General features: G+C 40.7%; 1 protein-coding gene and 1 long non-coding RNA gene across 2 annotated transcripts in view; one reads left to right on the top strand and one right to left on the bottom strand.

Moving 5' to 3' along the window:
- The window catches only part of LOC144001704 (uncharacterized), a 102410-nt gene that overhangs the window by 72657 nt on the left and 11894 nt on the right, over window positions 1–17859 (top strand). Inside the window, exon 4 of the long non-coding RNA XR_013278553.1 lies at window positions 6274–6349. This is a non-coding gene — a long non-coding RNA (uncharacterized LOC144001704). The remainder of the gene's footprint in view (window positions 1–6273; window positions 6350–17859) is intronic.
- Window positions 1–17859, bottom strand: part of LOC144001697 (ryanodine receptor 2-like) — a 169043-nt gene that overhangs the window by 64787 nt on the left and 86397 nt on the right. Inside the window, exon 103 of the mRNA XM_077496235.1 lies at window positions 8507–8875. Within this exon, the coding sequence (XP_077352361.1) occupies window positions 8507–8875 (369 nt within the window). The remainder of the gene's footprint in view (window positions 1–8506; window positions 8876–17859) is intronic.

Here is a 17859-nt window from a genome sequence, read left to right on the forward strand (position 1 = left end):
TTTCCGCGATTCAGCAAAGGCCGATAATCGGCTGCCTCTATAAGATTGCCATTCTCATTCCTACCTTTGCCGCTCGCTCAGCATAATGGAATATCACGAAGCACATTAAGCTCAGTTTCTGGAAGGCATAGCAAAAAAAAAAAAAAAGTTTCTGCATCGGTGCATAGTGAATAACACCTGGAGGTTTAAAGTGAGATCGTGTGAGGACTGTGAGGACCGTTGTCATGTTTCCACGTGCGATGACTCAACACTCATCATCATTTAACATCCCCGCTGACAGACGTCATTATGCAGCGTAACCTGCAGTCCGTCTGTGGCCGTTCGCCTTAATAGAAGCCGCGACGTGCGTGCGTGCCAGACGGTATGCTCCATGACTGGAGGCAGATTGCTTCTCTGTAAAAGCCTTCACGCGCACGCACACGCACACGCACGCTCCCAGGCTCGTGTCGTGCTCATGATAAAATATTCTTATTGTGGAAATATCACGAGACGAGAGCTGCATTCAGGGCCGCCGTGGTGCCTCGAGTTGGGAGGACGCGGAAAGGCAGATGAAAGCCGCGTTTCGGGAGAGCATTTGACAAAAGTGGAATAAAAGCTGACAAACGGAATTTTCCTCTAATTGCAAAATGTTGATTCAGGTGCGATGTCAATAGCGGAACACAGCAAACGGCCTGATGAGTTATTATCCACGGGTCTTTTATCAAGTGGCTTGTTTGGAGCACTTGCAATGTAAATTGTGATTTATTAAGTTTCCCTGTGACTTCATTAGGACCAAATGCTCGTATTGTGCTCTGCCGCCGCTATATTGTTTTATTGCTGCGTTGTGTGAGTTTCTACCGATGCAATTATTATAATAAATGGAATGTGATCCCCAAACAATAGAAGTACAAAAAAAAAAAAAAAGGTTTTAAACGATGGTTGACAGTAGCAAGAGTTGCTACGCCTGAGTTCAAGGTGGTTGTTTATGGAATATCCTGTGGATTACTGGCCTATAAGTAACTCATATATATAATAATGTAGAATTATTCAAATGAGTATATACTTATCAAAAGGGATTTATTATTTTTATACCCATATCCGTATTGTACAGGGCACATATCAATGATAATGGATAGTACCTTTTACAAAATGTGATTTTTTTTTTTTAATTCACAGTGTTTACATAATTAAAATGAAAGTTTTAATTGCTGAAAGAGGCACAAGTTTTTCCAACCGAATCATTACTGTTGAGTATCTCGGAATCTTCCTGTGTGACGTCTGACTTTTTGCTATGGATGGTCACTAACCAGTTCAGGATTGTGTGCTAGAAAGTGGATGTATGGACAGATGGAGTTACAAGAGAAGAGAAGTAGAAAACTCCAGTCCAGATGCCAAATGTTGAACTTGTGTGACTTTATGCTAACAAGGAATCTTTTGGTCCACAATGTTTTCCCTTAGGCTAATCCCATTAGCCGGAACATAAAGTAGACATACTGGCATCAGCAACTAACTTGAAGAACAGATTTGTTTTGTCGTACTCTATCTCTTTTTTTTTGGATTCCCCCATGAGCTCCTTCCATCTGTCGTGTTTGCAGGCGTCTTAAGAAAACGTTCAGTTGTCACTGGCGGGAAAGCCAATTTTAAAAAACGCGGCTCGTTCGTTTGGTATCAATGTTTCCCGATCTTTATTGAGCCAAGGCCTTGCAACCATGCGGTGCTTGGCCACTAATGAAGGTCAAACATGTGAGGACTGATGATATATTCTGACTGGACTCCTTCAAAAGAGCATCACGCAGCTGCAGCTCGGGTTTCTGATCAGAACAAAGAGATGAGAACGTAGAAAAGGCTTTCATTTACCCTGGCTCCAAATCAGACGTAGAATTGATTTTACAATTCTGCTACGAATCTATCAAACAGGTCCTGAATACATTGAGGAAATGCTAAGTGAATATAAAGCCAGGAGGGATCTGAAGCCTGCAGAACTCGGGTCAATTAAGTGGAGCCCAGATTTCAAAGCAAACATGGCGGCGCAGCATTTACCTGCTATGCTGCACGCAAATAGAATAAGTTACTATCGAAAATGACGTCAGAACAAATCAATTTCACTCTCCTAGAAGTAAAAATCAACTTTAAAAATGTATTTATAAAAAAAATTAAATAAATACTTAATAGATCAATCAGTGGTGTTTACAAATTGATGTGTAATATGATAATATGGCTGTGAGAAGCCACCACATTACTTCATCATAAATGTCAACTTGGGTGTGGATGCATAAACACAATAGAGTATGAAAGTACGAACATCAGTCTTACTCGAAGGCCGGCGGGCCGTCCTGACTTTAATTTATCTCTTTCTGACAGACTCTTACGACATTCGTTATGGGCAAAACGAGGCTGATTTGTTATTGATTTATTGACTGCGTGCAGACAGAGCACACATAAGAGAGCAGTCACATATTAGACATGAATCAGAATTTCCACAGCGAGGGAAAAGGGAAAAGATGACAGGAGGGAAGAAAGAGGCGCTAAAAGAAAAACGCGTTTGAAGCTTCGTCATGCGTGCAGCTCGCCGAGCGCTTGTATGGAAATTGTGCAGCGAGCGGCGGCCCGGCAGGCTTTCTCGCAACTTCTCCACCTGTCAAATAGCGTGCGCGCTTACAGTTTTTGTTTTTTTTTGCTTGTTGTTGTTTTTTTTGCAAATGTCGCAGTGTCACACCATGTCAACAGAAACACTTTGAAGCTGGGTAAACAAAGTTGAAATTTTGCGGCAATCTCAGATCAATCAGTCAACTGAACATCTCTGCGTGTTAAAAAAGTTGCGGATAGCGTGCCGTGGAAGGTTTTTCACTCCTGCGTTTCAAAATACGGCCACAGAAATGTGGATTCCACAGACTGACAGGCAACAAATGATACTTTAAAACCTAAACGTGAAGTCAATTTTAATAGAAGTCATTCTCAGGAAAAAATAAAATACAAACTCATGCATAATCAGGCCTAATTATTTTGTTTTAAACTTTGAACAAAATTATTTTAATTTTGAACAAAATATAGAATATTTGATACAGAAGAAATGTGTATCATGTAAATTTTAAATCAATAAAGCTTCGATAAGCTAAGCTAATGTTGCATTCGAGGAAGGTCGGAAGTCGGACTTTTCCGAGTTCAAACCAGGAAGTGTGTACGGGAACGCCCCCTTGAACTTAGAAATTCCACTTGCAAAGTCGGAAAAAAGTACAAGTGACGTCACTCAACAATGGTTTCTCCTTTGGAAACAAAGGCCGTGAATAATAAAACAATTTATTTGAGTATAAAACTAGATAGCTTTCTTCATTCATAAATATTTGACATAACTTCACGTAACACCATATACGTGACAGTATGACGCTATCTGCCTGCATAAAATTATATGGTGAACTACTGAACTGTATGGAATGCTTATGAAATAAGATTAAAATATAAATGAAACAAAATTGCAAGAAGGTCAAAAATGAGTTTTAAGAACCAAAATAGAAAACAATTTACCACTATCCGCCATTTTGGTTGTTTACTTTCACTTCGAATGCTTTCAGGTCGGGAAAAACCAACTCGGATATATCCGGCTTGAATGCAGCATAAGCTTGTGTAGTTCAGATTCACATATATCTTTCAAAGTTAGCGTCCGCATGTGACAACATTTGAGAACCGCTGCTCTAAAAAATTATCCTTTGATTGTTCCTCCGCGATCTGCTCGGAAAAACGGTCGCAGACAACGACCATGTTCAGCGATTCCGACGGCAAAATCCTTCCGTGTGATTTGGGACCTTACAGGTGCCCGCGTTCAACAACAATTTTGTTTTAGGTGCCCGAAAACACTTTTTGTGACCCAACAAATTTCCCACACATCTTGTGTACGTTGACGGAACTTCATAAATCACCCTCCCTTCCCCTTGACCTGATCTTTGCACTACAAAACACACGCTTGTGTTATCTGTGGCGGTGCGTGCACGGCTGTGTGCTGAACATACACAATATCTCGAGACAAACACCGAGTGGCATCGCTAACGGCCCTAAAGCGAGCTCCTTATTGCCGCCGTGCGCCTGACAGCTAGATAAAGGTCAGCGAGAGTTAGTGTCACTGAGGCACGCATGATTAGTTTGCAATTTAAAAAAAAAAAAAAAAAAAAAAAATCTCTGGTAATGTAACATGTGACAACAGTTAGCAATTACAATGTCAACAATCACATATTTGTATTAGATATTAACAAGATTATGAGAAAACACCATCTGTTGTCTTGAAATTAATCACCACAGAAAATGTGCTCGCAGGACATTTTATTAGGTACACTCGCACGATTTAAAGGCGACACGTTATTGTGTCCCCATCAAGTGGCAAATTAAGTACATCCTTAATTAGCTCCCTCTTTCTGAAAATGTGTCTGTGAGCGAGACAATTCTAAATTTTGCCAGACTTTGACAGCATGTGGGAGTGCGGTTATGCAAATGAGCATGAACAGTGACATCAATGTTGAGCTTATTTGCATAATACCACACCCACACCAAGTTCCTCATTTTCACGCCAAGGTCAGACTACAGTGTCTGAAAGCCGATCATGTCTCAGCTAAAAGGTAAGCAGAGCTGCGTTGAGTTTTGTTAGGATGCATAGACGAGCATTAGAGAAGCCACACATATTTAATTGATATTGGATACACTGCATACGATGTTCTGTTTTTACAGTAAACAAATCAATTTTTTTTCCAAACAAACTTTTCATCTCACAATATACATCAACGATCAGGCCCGAACATCTACATTAGAAAACGAAGCTACCGCTTGCTTTCAGTAGGCATAAAAAGCAGGATTGACACAGTCAAACTAAATCTAGTGGTTGACAGTGGGATTACACCCAAAATAAATTTGGAGGCAGAACAAAGTATTTATGAACTGTACTCAAAAAGAAAAAAAAAAAAAGTGCAATAGCAGGACCTGGAATCTACATTTGAGGGGGTTACTATTTTGATTTCATTTGTGTATATTCTTGTATGTTAAATGCTCTGAAGCATTTTAAAAGTTCACTCTGTGAAAACTATTACAAAAGCAAAACATATCTTGTTTACCTATTTACAAGTGTAACTGATCAGTTTGGCGATGATGTGCTGCATCCATGAGGGAAAATGCAACCTATCTTGGAACTATGTTGAAGTGATTCGAAAGAGCTTCATTATGTCAAGCAATAGTCTTGTCTAATAGGAAAAAAAAGTGCTTTGGCGCCATCCTGGTGTCAATGAGGCACGTTGAAGTGAGTTGAGGAGTTTCAGTTCGACACAAGTACTGCTTGGGCATCATCTCGCGGCATCTGAAGGCAATTACAACCATTTTTACTTTTCCTGACAATCCTGCAAATATTCACTCCACACTCTAAGCATAAAAACAAAAAAAGTTTCCGCATTCCTGCTCCAGCAAAGCAAATCGGAGCGACTCGATCCACGATAACGGTCGTCATTAGCATGGCTCAGCCGACGCGGGTCCGTCTCGTTCCGCGCGATTGTTTTCACGACGGCAGCCAAAGGCCCGCGCTTGCGCGCCGTCTAAAGATAGCCGCCGCGGCTCGCCCCATCGCGGTCTGCCGGGCTGTGAAAGTGGATTAGGCGGGCTTTAACATCAAGACCGGCTCTAATGAAACCCAATGGGGGATGTCAGCCCGTCTGTTTGACCAGCTGACTCCTGTAAAATAGCAATCAGCGGCTCCTACCGCTCTAGACGGGGAAAGTGCTCGAGTGGTGCCAGGCGGTGCCCGGGTGGCCTTGATGATGGGGGGGGGGTTGTTATTCTTGATGTTGTTGTTTGGGTCGAACGGGAGCTGAAAAGAGCAACCGGGACAGCACACCTCTCATTCCAACAGAAGCAACATCGCGTACTTGTAATATCACAGCCAAAATGAGCTTTTATTTTAGCGACAATTTGCAAGTGTCAGGTGAGTACTACGGATGTAACGATATCCAAAACATCACGGTACGATATTATCATGATATGAAGGTCACGATACGATAATTATCACGATATTGCCGGGAGGTGGGAGACACAAAAAAGGTCACAATATTGAAAAAAAAAAAGAGCAAGGCAACGTTAACTGCCTATTTAAAGTTAACGAGCAATATCGATTCTGACGCCTGCGTATCCATACGTGTACATTGTAATGCGGCCCGCAACGATATATTGCCGTATCGATTTTTTGAGCACACCCTTAGTATGAAGTGCTGCTATCAAGAGTGAAAATAATTGTGCTGTCTCTCTTTTTTTTTATATTCTCCACACCAGCAGTGTATGGGGATGAATGTCAGGTCGACGGAGGCTAATTTGCGCAAGACAAGAAATAAGGTGCGTAAAATATACGGTAAGTCTTGAGGCCTTTTGGGTATTTTTGAAAAAAGCACAGAGAACGGTTTGAAACTACGAGCACAATACTGTTTGCTCCTCCAAACGTATTTCTTAAACCAATAAAGCGCCTTGTGTGCGCAGTAAAAATGTTGAGTGGTTGCTCAATAAACAGGCAATGTTAGCAGGTCCTCAGCAAATATGAAAAGCTCACATATATATATACACACATATATATATATATATATATATATATATATATATATATATATTAGGGGTGTTTAAAAAATCGATTCGGCGATATATCGCGATACTACATCGTGCGATTCTGGAATCGATTAAAACAAATTTTTTTCTTTTTTTTTTAAGAGCTCAGAATTGTTCATTCGGTAGTCTTACCGATTCAACGTCTTATCATCATTGCCTTTTTTTTTATTTTATTTTTATTTTATTTTTTTGTGTGTGTGTGAATCGATTTTTAAACTTCCATTTTTAATGGAAAAATATTCAACAAAACGTCTGACTTCGGGTTAGGATTCACACCTTGAGCATGGAAGAATGTTATATGAACGGAACATTAAGCCTTAATATTTTATTTTAATGCTGTTCAAACATGAAACAGATTACAACCTCTATAAGACTGAAATTTCAGATAAATAAATAATACATTTTCATATAAATCTTACACTCTACAAGCTTACTGATTAGTATTTTCTACATTTGAAAAAAAAAATCGCAACAATCGACTTGTAAATTCGTATCGGGATTAATCGGTATCGAATCGAATCGTGAGGTAGTAGGCAATTCACACCCCTAATATATATATATATATATATATATATATATATATATATATATTATATATATATATATATATATATATATATATATATGACAATTTACATGTGGCAGCAAGGTTACCAACAATAACATTGACAGGCAAAACAATTCATTAGACGGCAGAACATTTTCAACATGTCCCCCACCTGTTGCCATTCAAGACAACACAGGAAGTAACATTTGTCACGAGTAACATTTTTGTTTGGTGGCGTGCCGTGACACAGGCTGCATTTTGGGGAGGGGGGAGGGGGTGTTGCATAATGAAGATTGAGACAGAGGTGAAGGAAAGCGCCACACAAGAACCATCCATCAAGCTCGGAACACCCCGTCTCACTTCTTGTCCTTCTGCAGCGGGAAAGGCCAAAATAAACACATTCCCAAACCACCTCCAACACATCACGCATACAAGTACACACACACGCACTCGTTCCCTTCACCCAATAAATATGTGTATAGAATTTTCTACTGGTACGTTCTGGAGATCATTTTTTTTTCCATTTTCTGCAAATAAATACTCTCAATCGTTGATATTCAAAGTGACGCGAGTTCCCTCCAGAATTCCACGTTACAAACTGCGCGTTATGTGACAGTAGCCTCACGTTTTTGAATCCAATACATTTAAGTCCAGCTCAGTTATTATTTATCTTATTTAATCCTGGTGATGACGTTGGCACTATAGTTTATTTTTAGGTACTACTCACTGCAAAATATCTGAGAAGCACTGCGCTCAATGGGAATATTTGGAATTTGGCAGTTGTACTGACAGCTTGTAGAACAAAACTAAAATGTCTTTTACTTATAAACAAAAGCAAGTGTTAATTTTTGTTTCTATACATGTATAGTGTGTCATGATGATAAAAACATGAAGCCATCAGTTGATGTCAAACTCCCAGCTGACGAATAACTGCAGCCACCGAGGCTCAAGGGAAAATATTTGCACCCTGGCGCACACACGGATGCCGATGCCACTGCTCTTCATCATCATCATCATCATCATCACACATATTGTACACTACAAGGTGTAAATTATAGTCCCAGGGTCACTTGCAAGGAAAGCTTAAGGTGGTGGGAATCATTCCCGCAACAGAGCGTGTGGCTATGTAAGGGCATCACAAATAAACAAGACAGCAAATCGAGGCAACAATTTGCCATATAGGGATGCTGGTAGTCTTCCCCTTAATACAAAGAAGAATGAAATAGCCTACTAGGTACGAGATGACATCACTACTTTTACAAACTTTTACATGAGACACCACAAAACAAGCAATGTTTGCAACTTGATTGCAACATAAGGTAACTTTTTCTTTTCCCCCCCCCCCAATTTCCATCCACTTACCTTTCCAACATTGGCTTGATTGCGCACAAAAACGGGGCCAGGAGCGACAAAATCCCAAACAAGTCACGTCGGGTTCGGCAGGTTGGGAGCTGCGGTCCAAGTCCACTGACGCCGTCCCGAAGAGGATGAGGAGGTGGACGGACGCCTTCTGCCGAATCTGTCGGCTGCGCGTTTGGAGGCAGGCGGCGAGGATGAACGCGCGCGGAGACGCAGGAGGGGGGACGTCCAAAAAGACGCACGCACGCAGAGGAGGCGCGCCACGATTGGTCAGAGAGGCGGTGACGCGCCGGCAGGTGACTCCTCCGCCCGATAAATAGTCCCCTCGGTGCCGGTGCTGCTTCTGCTTCATTGAGAACATTTAAACGTCCACTAAAAGAAGAAAGTACGTCATTTTAGTGCAAGGAAATATACTGGCCCATTACGTACTGGACCTAACATTAGGAATTGATATTTCCAAGTCAAATACCCTATTTAAATAATCTTCCCCGTCTGTTTTTATACCATTTACAGTAATTCATTTAAAGGTCTTTAAACACACTTAAAATAATACAAACAGGTTTAAATAATCATACCCAAAGGAGTACATTTTAAAATGAACCTACATTTCCTGACCTTTCTGGCGTTTGACGTTCAAAATTTTCAAAGACAAACGTGGCTGGTCAAAATACTTCCTGTTTCGTTCTTCTTCAAATTTAGTCTTGGAATAAATAAATTGTCCGCCGCCTAGTGGTCAAAAGTAGAATAACACCCAAAATCAACACTAGGAAGTAAGTAAGCTTTATTTGTATAGTATAAAATCATTTTTGGAATTTATATATATATATATTTATGGCCTGGTGTGTTTTTGTATACAAATATTAAGAACAAATATAACTTTACTCTTCGTGTCGGTTGCCTACAGCCTAGCAATAAGAATACGTTGTATCCTCAATATACAAAGTAACGTGAATAAAATATGGTCACATATTACAGACAGTAACTGAAGCCAAAATGACAGAGATGCAAACATAAAAAACAATGACAACTGTGTCCTCGCAGTACCGTTTTCATGCATGGAGAATCCTTCAAATGCTCATCCAATATTGACGTCATGCTTCTTCACCCACATGAGACAGTTTAGACAAATATTTGCAATTTAGCTTTGCCCATTTGTCAATCATACTTGAATTCAATTTGGGGCTCATTTGGGTAATTTACTTGCTCGGAGTTCATAGAAGCACAAGTCCTGAAATGTCTGCTTCATACTTCCTGATCAGTTTCAGACATGGATCATTAAGACTTTTTTTCTCAAATTCAGAGTGGTGAACCATTGGTGACTTTTCAGGCTTGTTGAGGAGGCTCATTAATTGGATTTTTTACAAATAACTTATTTATTAAACACTCACCAAAAAAAAAAAAAAGAAAGTGCATTCAACAAGTCCTAGAAAAAAGAATTGTGGTTTACTGATTTGTTTTGACACTTGCTCGGGATGTAATTCGGGTCCCAAAGCCAATGTTTGAACATATTTTTTTTTTTTTCAAAACAAATATGGCACAAGGGCTAATCCTGACAGGAATGTGTGTAAGCCAATTCCAGCTGCTTCTTGTGCAGGGACCTTAAGGAATGGCGCCTCGCAGTTTCCTGTTCACGGCGCGCTTCCTCTTACACACACATGCAAACACAACAATGTATTTCTGCGAAAACACACAGACGTGCTTGAATGGGACATCGTTCTCACTGTCATGTCTGAGGTCACAACGGGGTTAAGTTTGAGTTCACGACCGTGAGGTCAAGTGTCTGTTTTGAACTGATGTAACCATCATATAGTTTCAACTAGTTTTAGGCTATGTGACGTCCATCTTTACATCCTTTAGGTGACGTGTGGACCTATGTGATGTCGTTCTTTAGTCCTTTACTTGCTACAACCAATCAGATCGATTCACTGTCTGTAGATGCAGTCTGAGAATTGTGCGTGTTTTGCCGGATTATTACTTCCTGTTCATCTGTGCAACTCTCTTTGTTTCTCGTCTAGTCACGTTTGTTCTACGCCTTTCAATGTGAATAGTTAAAATCTATAATGTAATGTGTTTTATGGATATGCATGTTCATAGGATTACGTAAAATGGTGTCTGCTAGGTGAGAAAGAGGTCAAGCTGATGCTGATCTGGTTTACGTTGATGCTGTCGACGTGCTCGCGAATGCGTTCAATGCAACTCAACGTGGCCCCAAGTAATGCAAATTCATTTATTTATTGCTTGTTCGAAAAAATCATCAATTAGACTTTTGATCAGAATCTTCCAGTCCAGCTCGATGTTATTGTTGATGCAACACTGCAAATAAACCCTCAAAACAACACGAGTGAGTTTGCAAGACGGATGAAGAGTCAGGACGCGGCGACCAGGTGGACACAGTCCGATTGAGACCAACTCGCCTTTTTTTTTATTTTTTTATATATCAACGCACACTTCCCGGGTCCGAGTTCCACGTCGACTTTCCTGCAATTTCACACCGTCTGCCTCCAACCGAGAGTTGCATGAACACACTGATAACCGACGCTCACCTTGACGGCATCCTTCCTCCTCCTCCTCCTCTTCCGCCTTCACCCGACTCGCCAATCTCCAAAGTGTCAACAGAATATCAGATAAGCGGCAAATAAAGTGGAAACTTGGGAAGGAGTTTTTGGTCGGCGTCATACCTGCGCAAAAAAAAAAAAAAAAAAAAAAAAAAAAGCGTAACGGAGGATTTGGTCATGTTTATTTAGTAGGATTAAGAGCTAAATGTATTTGCGCCGGCAGCACGGTGTGATGGTGGTTAGCTCGTCTGCCGCGTGGGTCCAACTGTGCTGGTTCGAAACTCAAGTGGCAAGACTTCAATTTGAGGTTTCGAGCAAGTTCGTCTGGCAAAAAATAAAAAATAAAAAATCAAGCAAATCAAGAGAAGCCCACAATATATTTCCACATACAAGTAAGTCATCACTTGGATTGATCAAGTTTATAATAAATATCAATAATGTGATTTTTTTTAAATTGCCTATTTGTTAATTACAACACAGTTTTTTTTTGTTTGTTTTTTTACTTTTGAGTACAATAAGGTGTGTGTATTGTTAAGCAACGAAGCATCTAAAAAAAAATAACTTTTTGGGATGATTTTTTATTTTCTTTAGAATTTAGTCAACCCCCCCAAATAAAAAAGAAGTCAATTACAAAATGTTGACATTACACTGCCCTCTGCTGTTGACTGAAAACAACATCACAGTTGCTCAGGGAACGACCAATCGCGGCTCACCTGTTTGCTGGGATTGGTCATGTGACGTTGTGATGTCATTATCAGTCGACAGCAAGTGGCAAAATGGCCGCCCCCTGAGTTGGAGAAAAGCAGATGGAGTATTTCATATTCCACAAACATCCATCCATCCATTTTCTTAACCACTTGCTCCTCACAAGGGGTGCTGGAGCCTATCCCAGCCAGCTTTGGGTAGTAGGCGGGGTACACCGTAAAATGGTTGCCAGCCAATTAACCTGCTCTGCATGTCTTTGGAATGTGGGAGGAGACCGGAGTACCCGGAGAAGACCCACGCGGGCACGGGGAGAACATGCAAGCTCCACCCAGGAAGGGCGGAGCCTGGACTCGAACCCGAGTCCTCAGTACTGGGAGGTCGGACGTGCTAACCACGTAACCACTGTGCCACCCTCCATAAACATATTTATTTATTTATTTTTATATATTCCTACATATCCCAACAAATGACTTCCTCCTGAAGGGCTTTCTTTTCTATACACAAGTGGGGGTTGAAAATCCATTGTCAGTAATACGTTGTTCCTGGAGTGACACAAGGAAAAGCACTCGTCTTTGATCCCTTCCTCACAATTAATTTGTTCCCAGGAAAATAATCAGACACCCCCCGCAAGATGTTTTTTTTTTTTTTCTATATGTGATCCGAGTGGTCCATGAGCACGTCAAGTGTGCCAATATCAAATCATGCGTTCAATTATCCGGCCCGACCTTATCGTGGCTCCGTCACCTTTCGGCTTTTGTTCCCGCTGCGCTTCCCACCTCGTTTGCCTTGTATAGGCATCGCTTCATGCAACCTGTTCACCTGAATAAAAGGCTTAATCCTCGCACTTGATGCGTTCATACGGGTGTGCGTTTTAGCACCTTGATCAAAAAGCTTTTATCTTGCGGTTGGAAGAATATACGGACGAGTGTTCAAGGGTGGAGCTCCACACGTGACCTTGAGTCCAAAATGTGAGCACAAAATGATCATTTGTGGCCATGACCAAAAAAAAAAAAAAAAAAAAAAAAAAATCAAGCTTTCACCTTTCAACTTTCAAGATGCGCAATATTTAAAACCACCATGGGAGTGACATCATCTTTTGGAGCTTTTCTATTGGCTGCTGCTAGATGACGTCACTTCTGTGTGACACACTTGCAAACATCTTTATTCCATTAATATCAAAATAAATCTACTTGAAATCATTTTCAAAATCATCCCCAAAGGCTCATGCATTAAATTAAGACTAAAATGAAGGACATTTTATTTCGACAATTCTAGTTAGTTTTAGTGTGTTTTGTAAACCTTAAAATGTATTTACAGTTCGTTTTTGTTTTTTAAAAAGCATTTTTGATTTCCACTTGTGCAGTTCTAGCACCCTCTAGTGGCTAGTTTTGTAGTGCAGTTTAATTTTCACAAGGCATGTTTTGTCCCTTCTATGTTTCAAATCAGACGAAGCGGGCCGTTTTTATTTTTATTTTTTAACAATATTGTAACCTTTTTTGGTATCGCCAACCTCCCCACAATCTCATGATAATTATTGTACCGTGACCTTCATATCGTTATATCGTACCGTGATGTCGGATATCCTTTACTTCCCTAGACACAAACACACAACTAAACACAAATATGCAAAAAAATTAAAAAATAAAAATAAAAAATCAAACTCGCTCACACACAAGGGCAACGACAAAAACAAACAATCTCAAACACACACTCGCACAAAATCCACCCAAAAGCGTTTGTGTCCGTTTTCCTCCTGGAGGCAGAATAATCGGGGCTCCTACAACCCCCCCCCCCCCCCCTCTCCACCCCCCCAATCGGGCATGCCAGTGACTTGTGGATTTGTCTCTGGCCCGCCTCAAATGATCAGTCAATAAGTCCCCCCCCAAAAATGTCACGGAAAATCTGTGCTCGGTGGTCTCTCGGGGCGCGAGTGTGCGCACTTGATAAGCGATGCGAGCGCCGCAGTGAGAAAAAACAAAGCGAAAAAAACAAGAGTGGAAGGATGGATGGCGCACACGAGCGAACGAGCGTGTGACGGCAGAAGCCAAAAAAAAAAGGCGGTTCACCTTTCTTTTTTTTTTGCCTGCAGAGCAGATTCTCGGCTGAGCTCTGCCACGGACAGCCAGATGTTGACATGCGTTAAAAATAAATAAAAATAAAAACATTATGTTTGGGTCATGAGGTCAAGTCTGTTTTGAACTGATGTGACCGGCGTCTAGTTTCAACTGGTCCTAAGCTATGTGATGTCAAGAATCTTTAATCACTTTATCCTGTCAACACCCAATCAGATAATTCCATGTCAGTCCTGTTACCCACATGTCTAGCCACAACCAATCAACCAAAACACTGTCTATATAAGCCTAACTAAGAAGTGTGTGTTTTGACGGATTATTACCCCTGTTCCTCTGTGCAACTCCCGTTGTTTCTCGTCTAGTCAAGTTTGTTCCATGCCTCTCGATGTGAATAAGTAGTTAAAAAACAAACAAACTCGTGGGTACGTTGCGAAATACGCTCTGAGCGCACTAGCTTCACTCATGACAATTCGGAAATTCAGAGCGTTCCAAAAAACCCAGTGTACCAGGAAGTACAGATGGAATTTCTGAACGCACAAATTTCCGAAAGAATTTCCGGACAAAACACGAGTTCTAGCTATGGAAAAGCTTTTCTTTTTTTTTTTAAGTTTAAAACATACTTAAACTACAATCTTGCATTGCATTGTGGCCAAATGTAGAATCCCGGCCAGTTGTTGTGCCTTTTGGGTGAGGAAACCACATGCTAATCTAGCGATACCTCACACACATTTGTTGCTACCGATATCTATAAGAAGACTAGATGACTCAAGGCAGAGTTGGCAGCGTCGTTCGCCACTGGTCAGCCATTTTAGGCTGAATTTTTAAATCACAGATTTATTTTTTTTTAATACGCAGCATAAGTGTTTTCGCCATCTATTGTGTTATATCTAACAACAAAAATCGTTTAAGAATTTGTGAAAGCTGGGCAATCGCGCTCTACTGACTGTTCTGTTACAAGAGCTTGAGCAGCCCTGTCCCAAGATGGCCGCCCTGACAACGTTACTTCTCATTGGCACACAGGGCGAAACCATCATCAAGTGTTTCTGCTTCCATTTCTTCTTCTACTTTCTTTTTTTTTTTTTTTTTTTTATTGTGGGTGCGTTTCATGCATTACTGCCACCTTCTGGCCACTGGCGCTGACACACCAAAACAAGGTTGACATGGTTGAGAAGTGAAGATTTTCGGTGCCAGTCCAGGCTCTAATTTGAATACACATGAGTACAAGTTGGAGGCCCAGCCAAACTATTTAAACAAAAAAAAACAAAAAAAAAAGTGGGATTTATAGCCCGAAAAATAGGGCTAATAAGGAACTGGATGGGAGCTGCCTGGCACCTGGCGCGCGCACGCCTGTCTGCACACGTCTCGCGTTTTACGTCTCTGCACTTAGACAATCGGGCTAAGTGCGGATTAATTTCCCTCTTTTGTCTGCAGCAGGACCACATCTGGTCCCGGTTTGTCGGGCTCTTATTAGCTCGCCGTGCGGGAGTTCATCAGCGGCATGGCAGCCGAGCTTGGGCTGGGACGAGAGCCAGAACTCCGCTCGAAAGGACAGACGGATGAGTGAGTGATGGACGGAAGACTTTTTTTTTTTTTTGACAGCGGATACAGACCGAGAAAGCAAATATGGACACAAAAAAAAATAAAAAATAAAATAAAATAAAAAAAAGCAGCAGCCAAGCCCAAATCTATCGTTGCCTGAATATGTCCAAACCTGGCAGAGAAAGTTACACTTCCTTCTACAGCACAGAAGTGAAAAATCGACTTGAGACGTCCCCTTTCTCATGCATGAGCAGCCATTTTTCTTTTTCTTCCTGCTGCCACGTCAAATGCTATGATTTGAAAGAGAACCACGGCGGGCACTTGACAGCGCTCGGCCCGCTGATAGAGTTTGACTCGCTCCCTAACGGAGGCGCCCTCATAAATTCTTAATGCTTGGATAGCTTTTGAGTCTCGCAAGCTGGCAGACTTACACACTCAACCGCTTCCTCTCGCTACCAAAGAAAGAAAAAAAGTGGGTCCACTACAACAATCACGCTTGGATGCTGACATAAAAAAAATAAAATAAAAAATAAAAATTGTGCAGGTTAGATGTGAAGCCCTTCCAAGACGCATACAACAAGGTTGCGGGCTTGTTGCGGTCACCCGTGACACATCCGTCACACAAATAACCTCGCGGAGGGAAAATCATACTCCGAAAATAAACAATAATTGAAACTGTGTTGTGATTTTGCACCACCTTTTCCAAATATTTATTGGTCCTTTTTTGAATATACTTTTTTTTTTTTTTTTATGCAAATCAACATCCACATATGACTTTTGCTTTGTATCAGATTTGATACATCCGGTCACAAAGCTTTCAATTTGTAACTGGCAAAAACATAATAATAAACAGACATATCAAACATTATTGGTATTGCCAAAAATTAGAAATGGAAAAAACTTGATTAGACGAGAAACAAGGAGTTGCACAGAGAGAATAGAAGCAATAATCCGACAGACACACACTTCTCAGGAGGCTTAGAATCGATCTGATTGGTTGTGGCTAGACATGTGGCTAACAGGACTGACATGGAATTATCTGATTGGCTGTTGACCCAGTAAAGAGATTAAAGATTCCTGACATCACATAGCCTAAAACCAGTTGAAACTAGATGCTAGCTACATCAGTTCAAAACAGACAACTTGACCTCACGGTCACGAGCCCAACTTAACAGGTCACAAACTCAAACTTGACCCTGGCGTGACCCCGGACATGTCACAGAGTTGGAGTTCGACAAAGCCGTGGAATTGGCCCAAAATGTCTGCTTCAAACTAAAATGGCCGACTTCCGGCTCAATTTTTCGGGCCATGAGTCCTTGAAACTTTTTGGTACGTCCCGTTATGATAAACATATACAACAAATTCAGTGCTGATTTGAGGCGTGTCGAGATCATCCAAAAGATGATTCGTGACGTAAAGAATAAGAGAAAAGACAAACCACAAAACCAAGGCAAGTGCAACAATAAAAACTGGTAGTTAGTTAGCCACCAAAACGCGCTTATTTTTCTTTGGATGTTAGTTGATGAGCTTCTCGCCTTGTTTTCTTAATTGCATTCCTTTTCGATGCCACCTTACTGAATTGCAAGAAGAAGAAACTTCCCCCAAAATGTTTGTTTACCACAACTCGTTGCATTTAAAACGAAACTTCCTTGACGACATGTTTTCTTGCAATCACCGCTCAACCGTGCTTAGAAAGAAAGCAAAAAATGTTTTCTTAAGGATTCTAAATGAATCAAGTCGCGCAAACAAACATGCCACAAGCAGGCAGGCAAGCCCGGGTGCAATGTTTGTGTTCCTTATTAGGAGGACAAAGAGATATGACGCGCTCCCTCCAATTTGGGATGCGCGAGCGGCCCAATTAGCGCAACGTCGGCTGCTTTGGCATTCTCATCTCCTCCTGTGCCAATCATCATAATGCAATCTCAGCAGACGCATTAAGCCCAATTTACTTGCCATGCGTAGAGGAAGTCAAAATCACGCAACGTGGCTTCCGCGTTTGACAGGCGCTTGCCGTTGACGAGATTTTTCTTTGACTTCAAAATGTTTCACCTGAACTTTTCTATTCAGCTCACGCGTACCTCCCATTAAAGCAGAATATACAAAACTGTCAGATGGAGGGCTGTGCAATTAATCGAAATTCAATTCCAATTTCAATTATTACGCGACACAATTACAAAATCAGCATAATTGTTAAAAAAAGATGCATATTTATACAAATGCACCTTTTTAACATTTTAAATTTTGTTTCATCCAAAATGAACTTACATAATTATCGTGTTTCAAAGAATTTATCTTATTTACTTTTTTTTTTTTTTTTATGTTTAAACATTTTCTTGTTTTGTACTAAAAAAATAAATGACAATAAATGTGCACAGTGCACAAGCTGCACTCCAACTTCAAGTTTCTGCCCACATAAATAAATCAATAAATAAATGAATTAATTAATAAATAAATAAATTGTTTCGTCCAAAAGAAACTTAATTAT

The sequence above is a fragment of the Festucalex cinctus genome, chromosome 14 (genome assembly GCF_051991245.1).
Source record: "Festucalex cinctus isolate MCC-2025b chromosome 14, RoL_Fcin_1.0, whole genome shotgun sequence".
In the NCBI taxonomy this organism is placed as follows: Eukaryota; Metazoa; Chordata; class Actinopteri; order Syngnathiformes; family Syngnathidae; genus Festucalex; species Festucalex cinctus.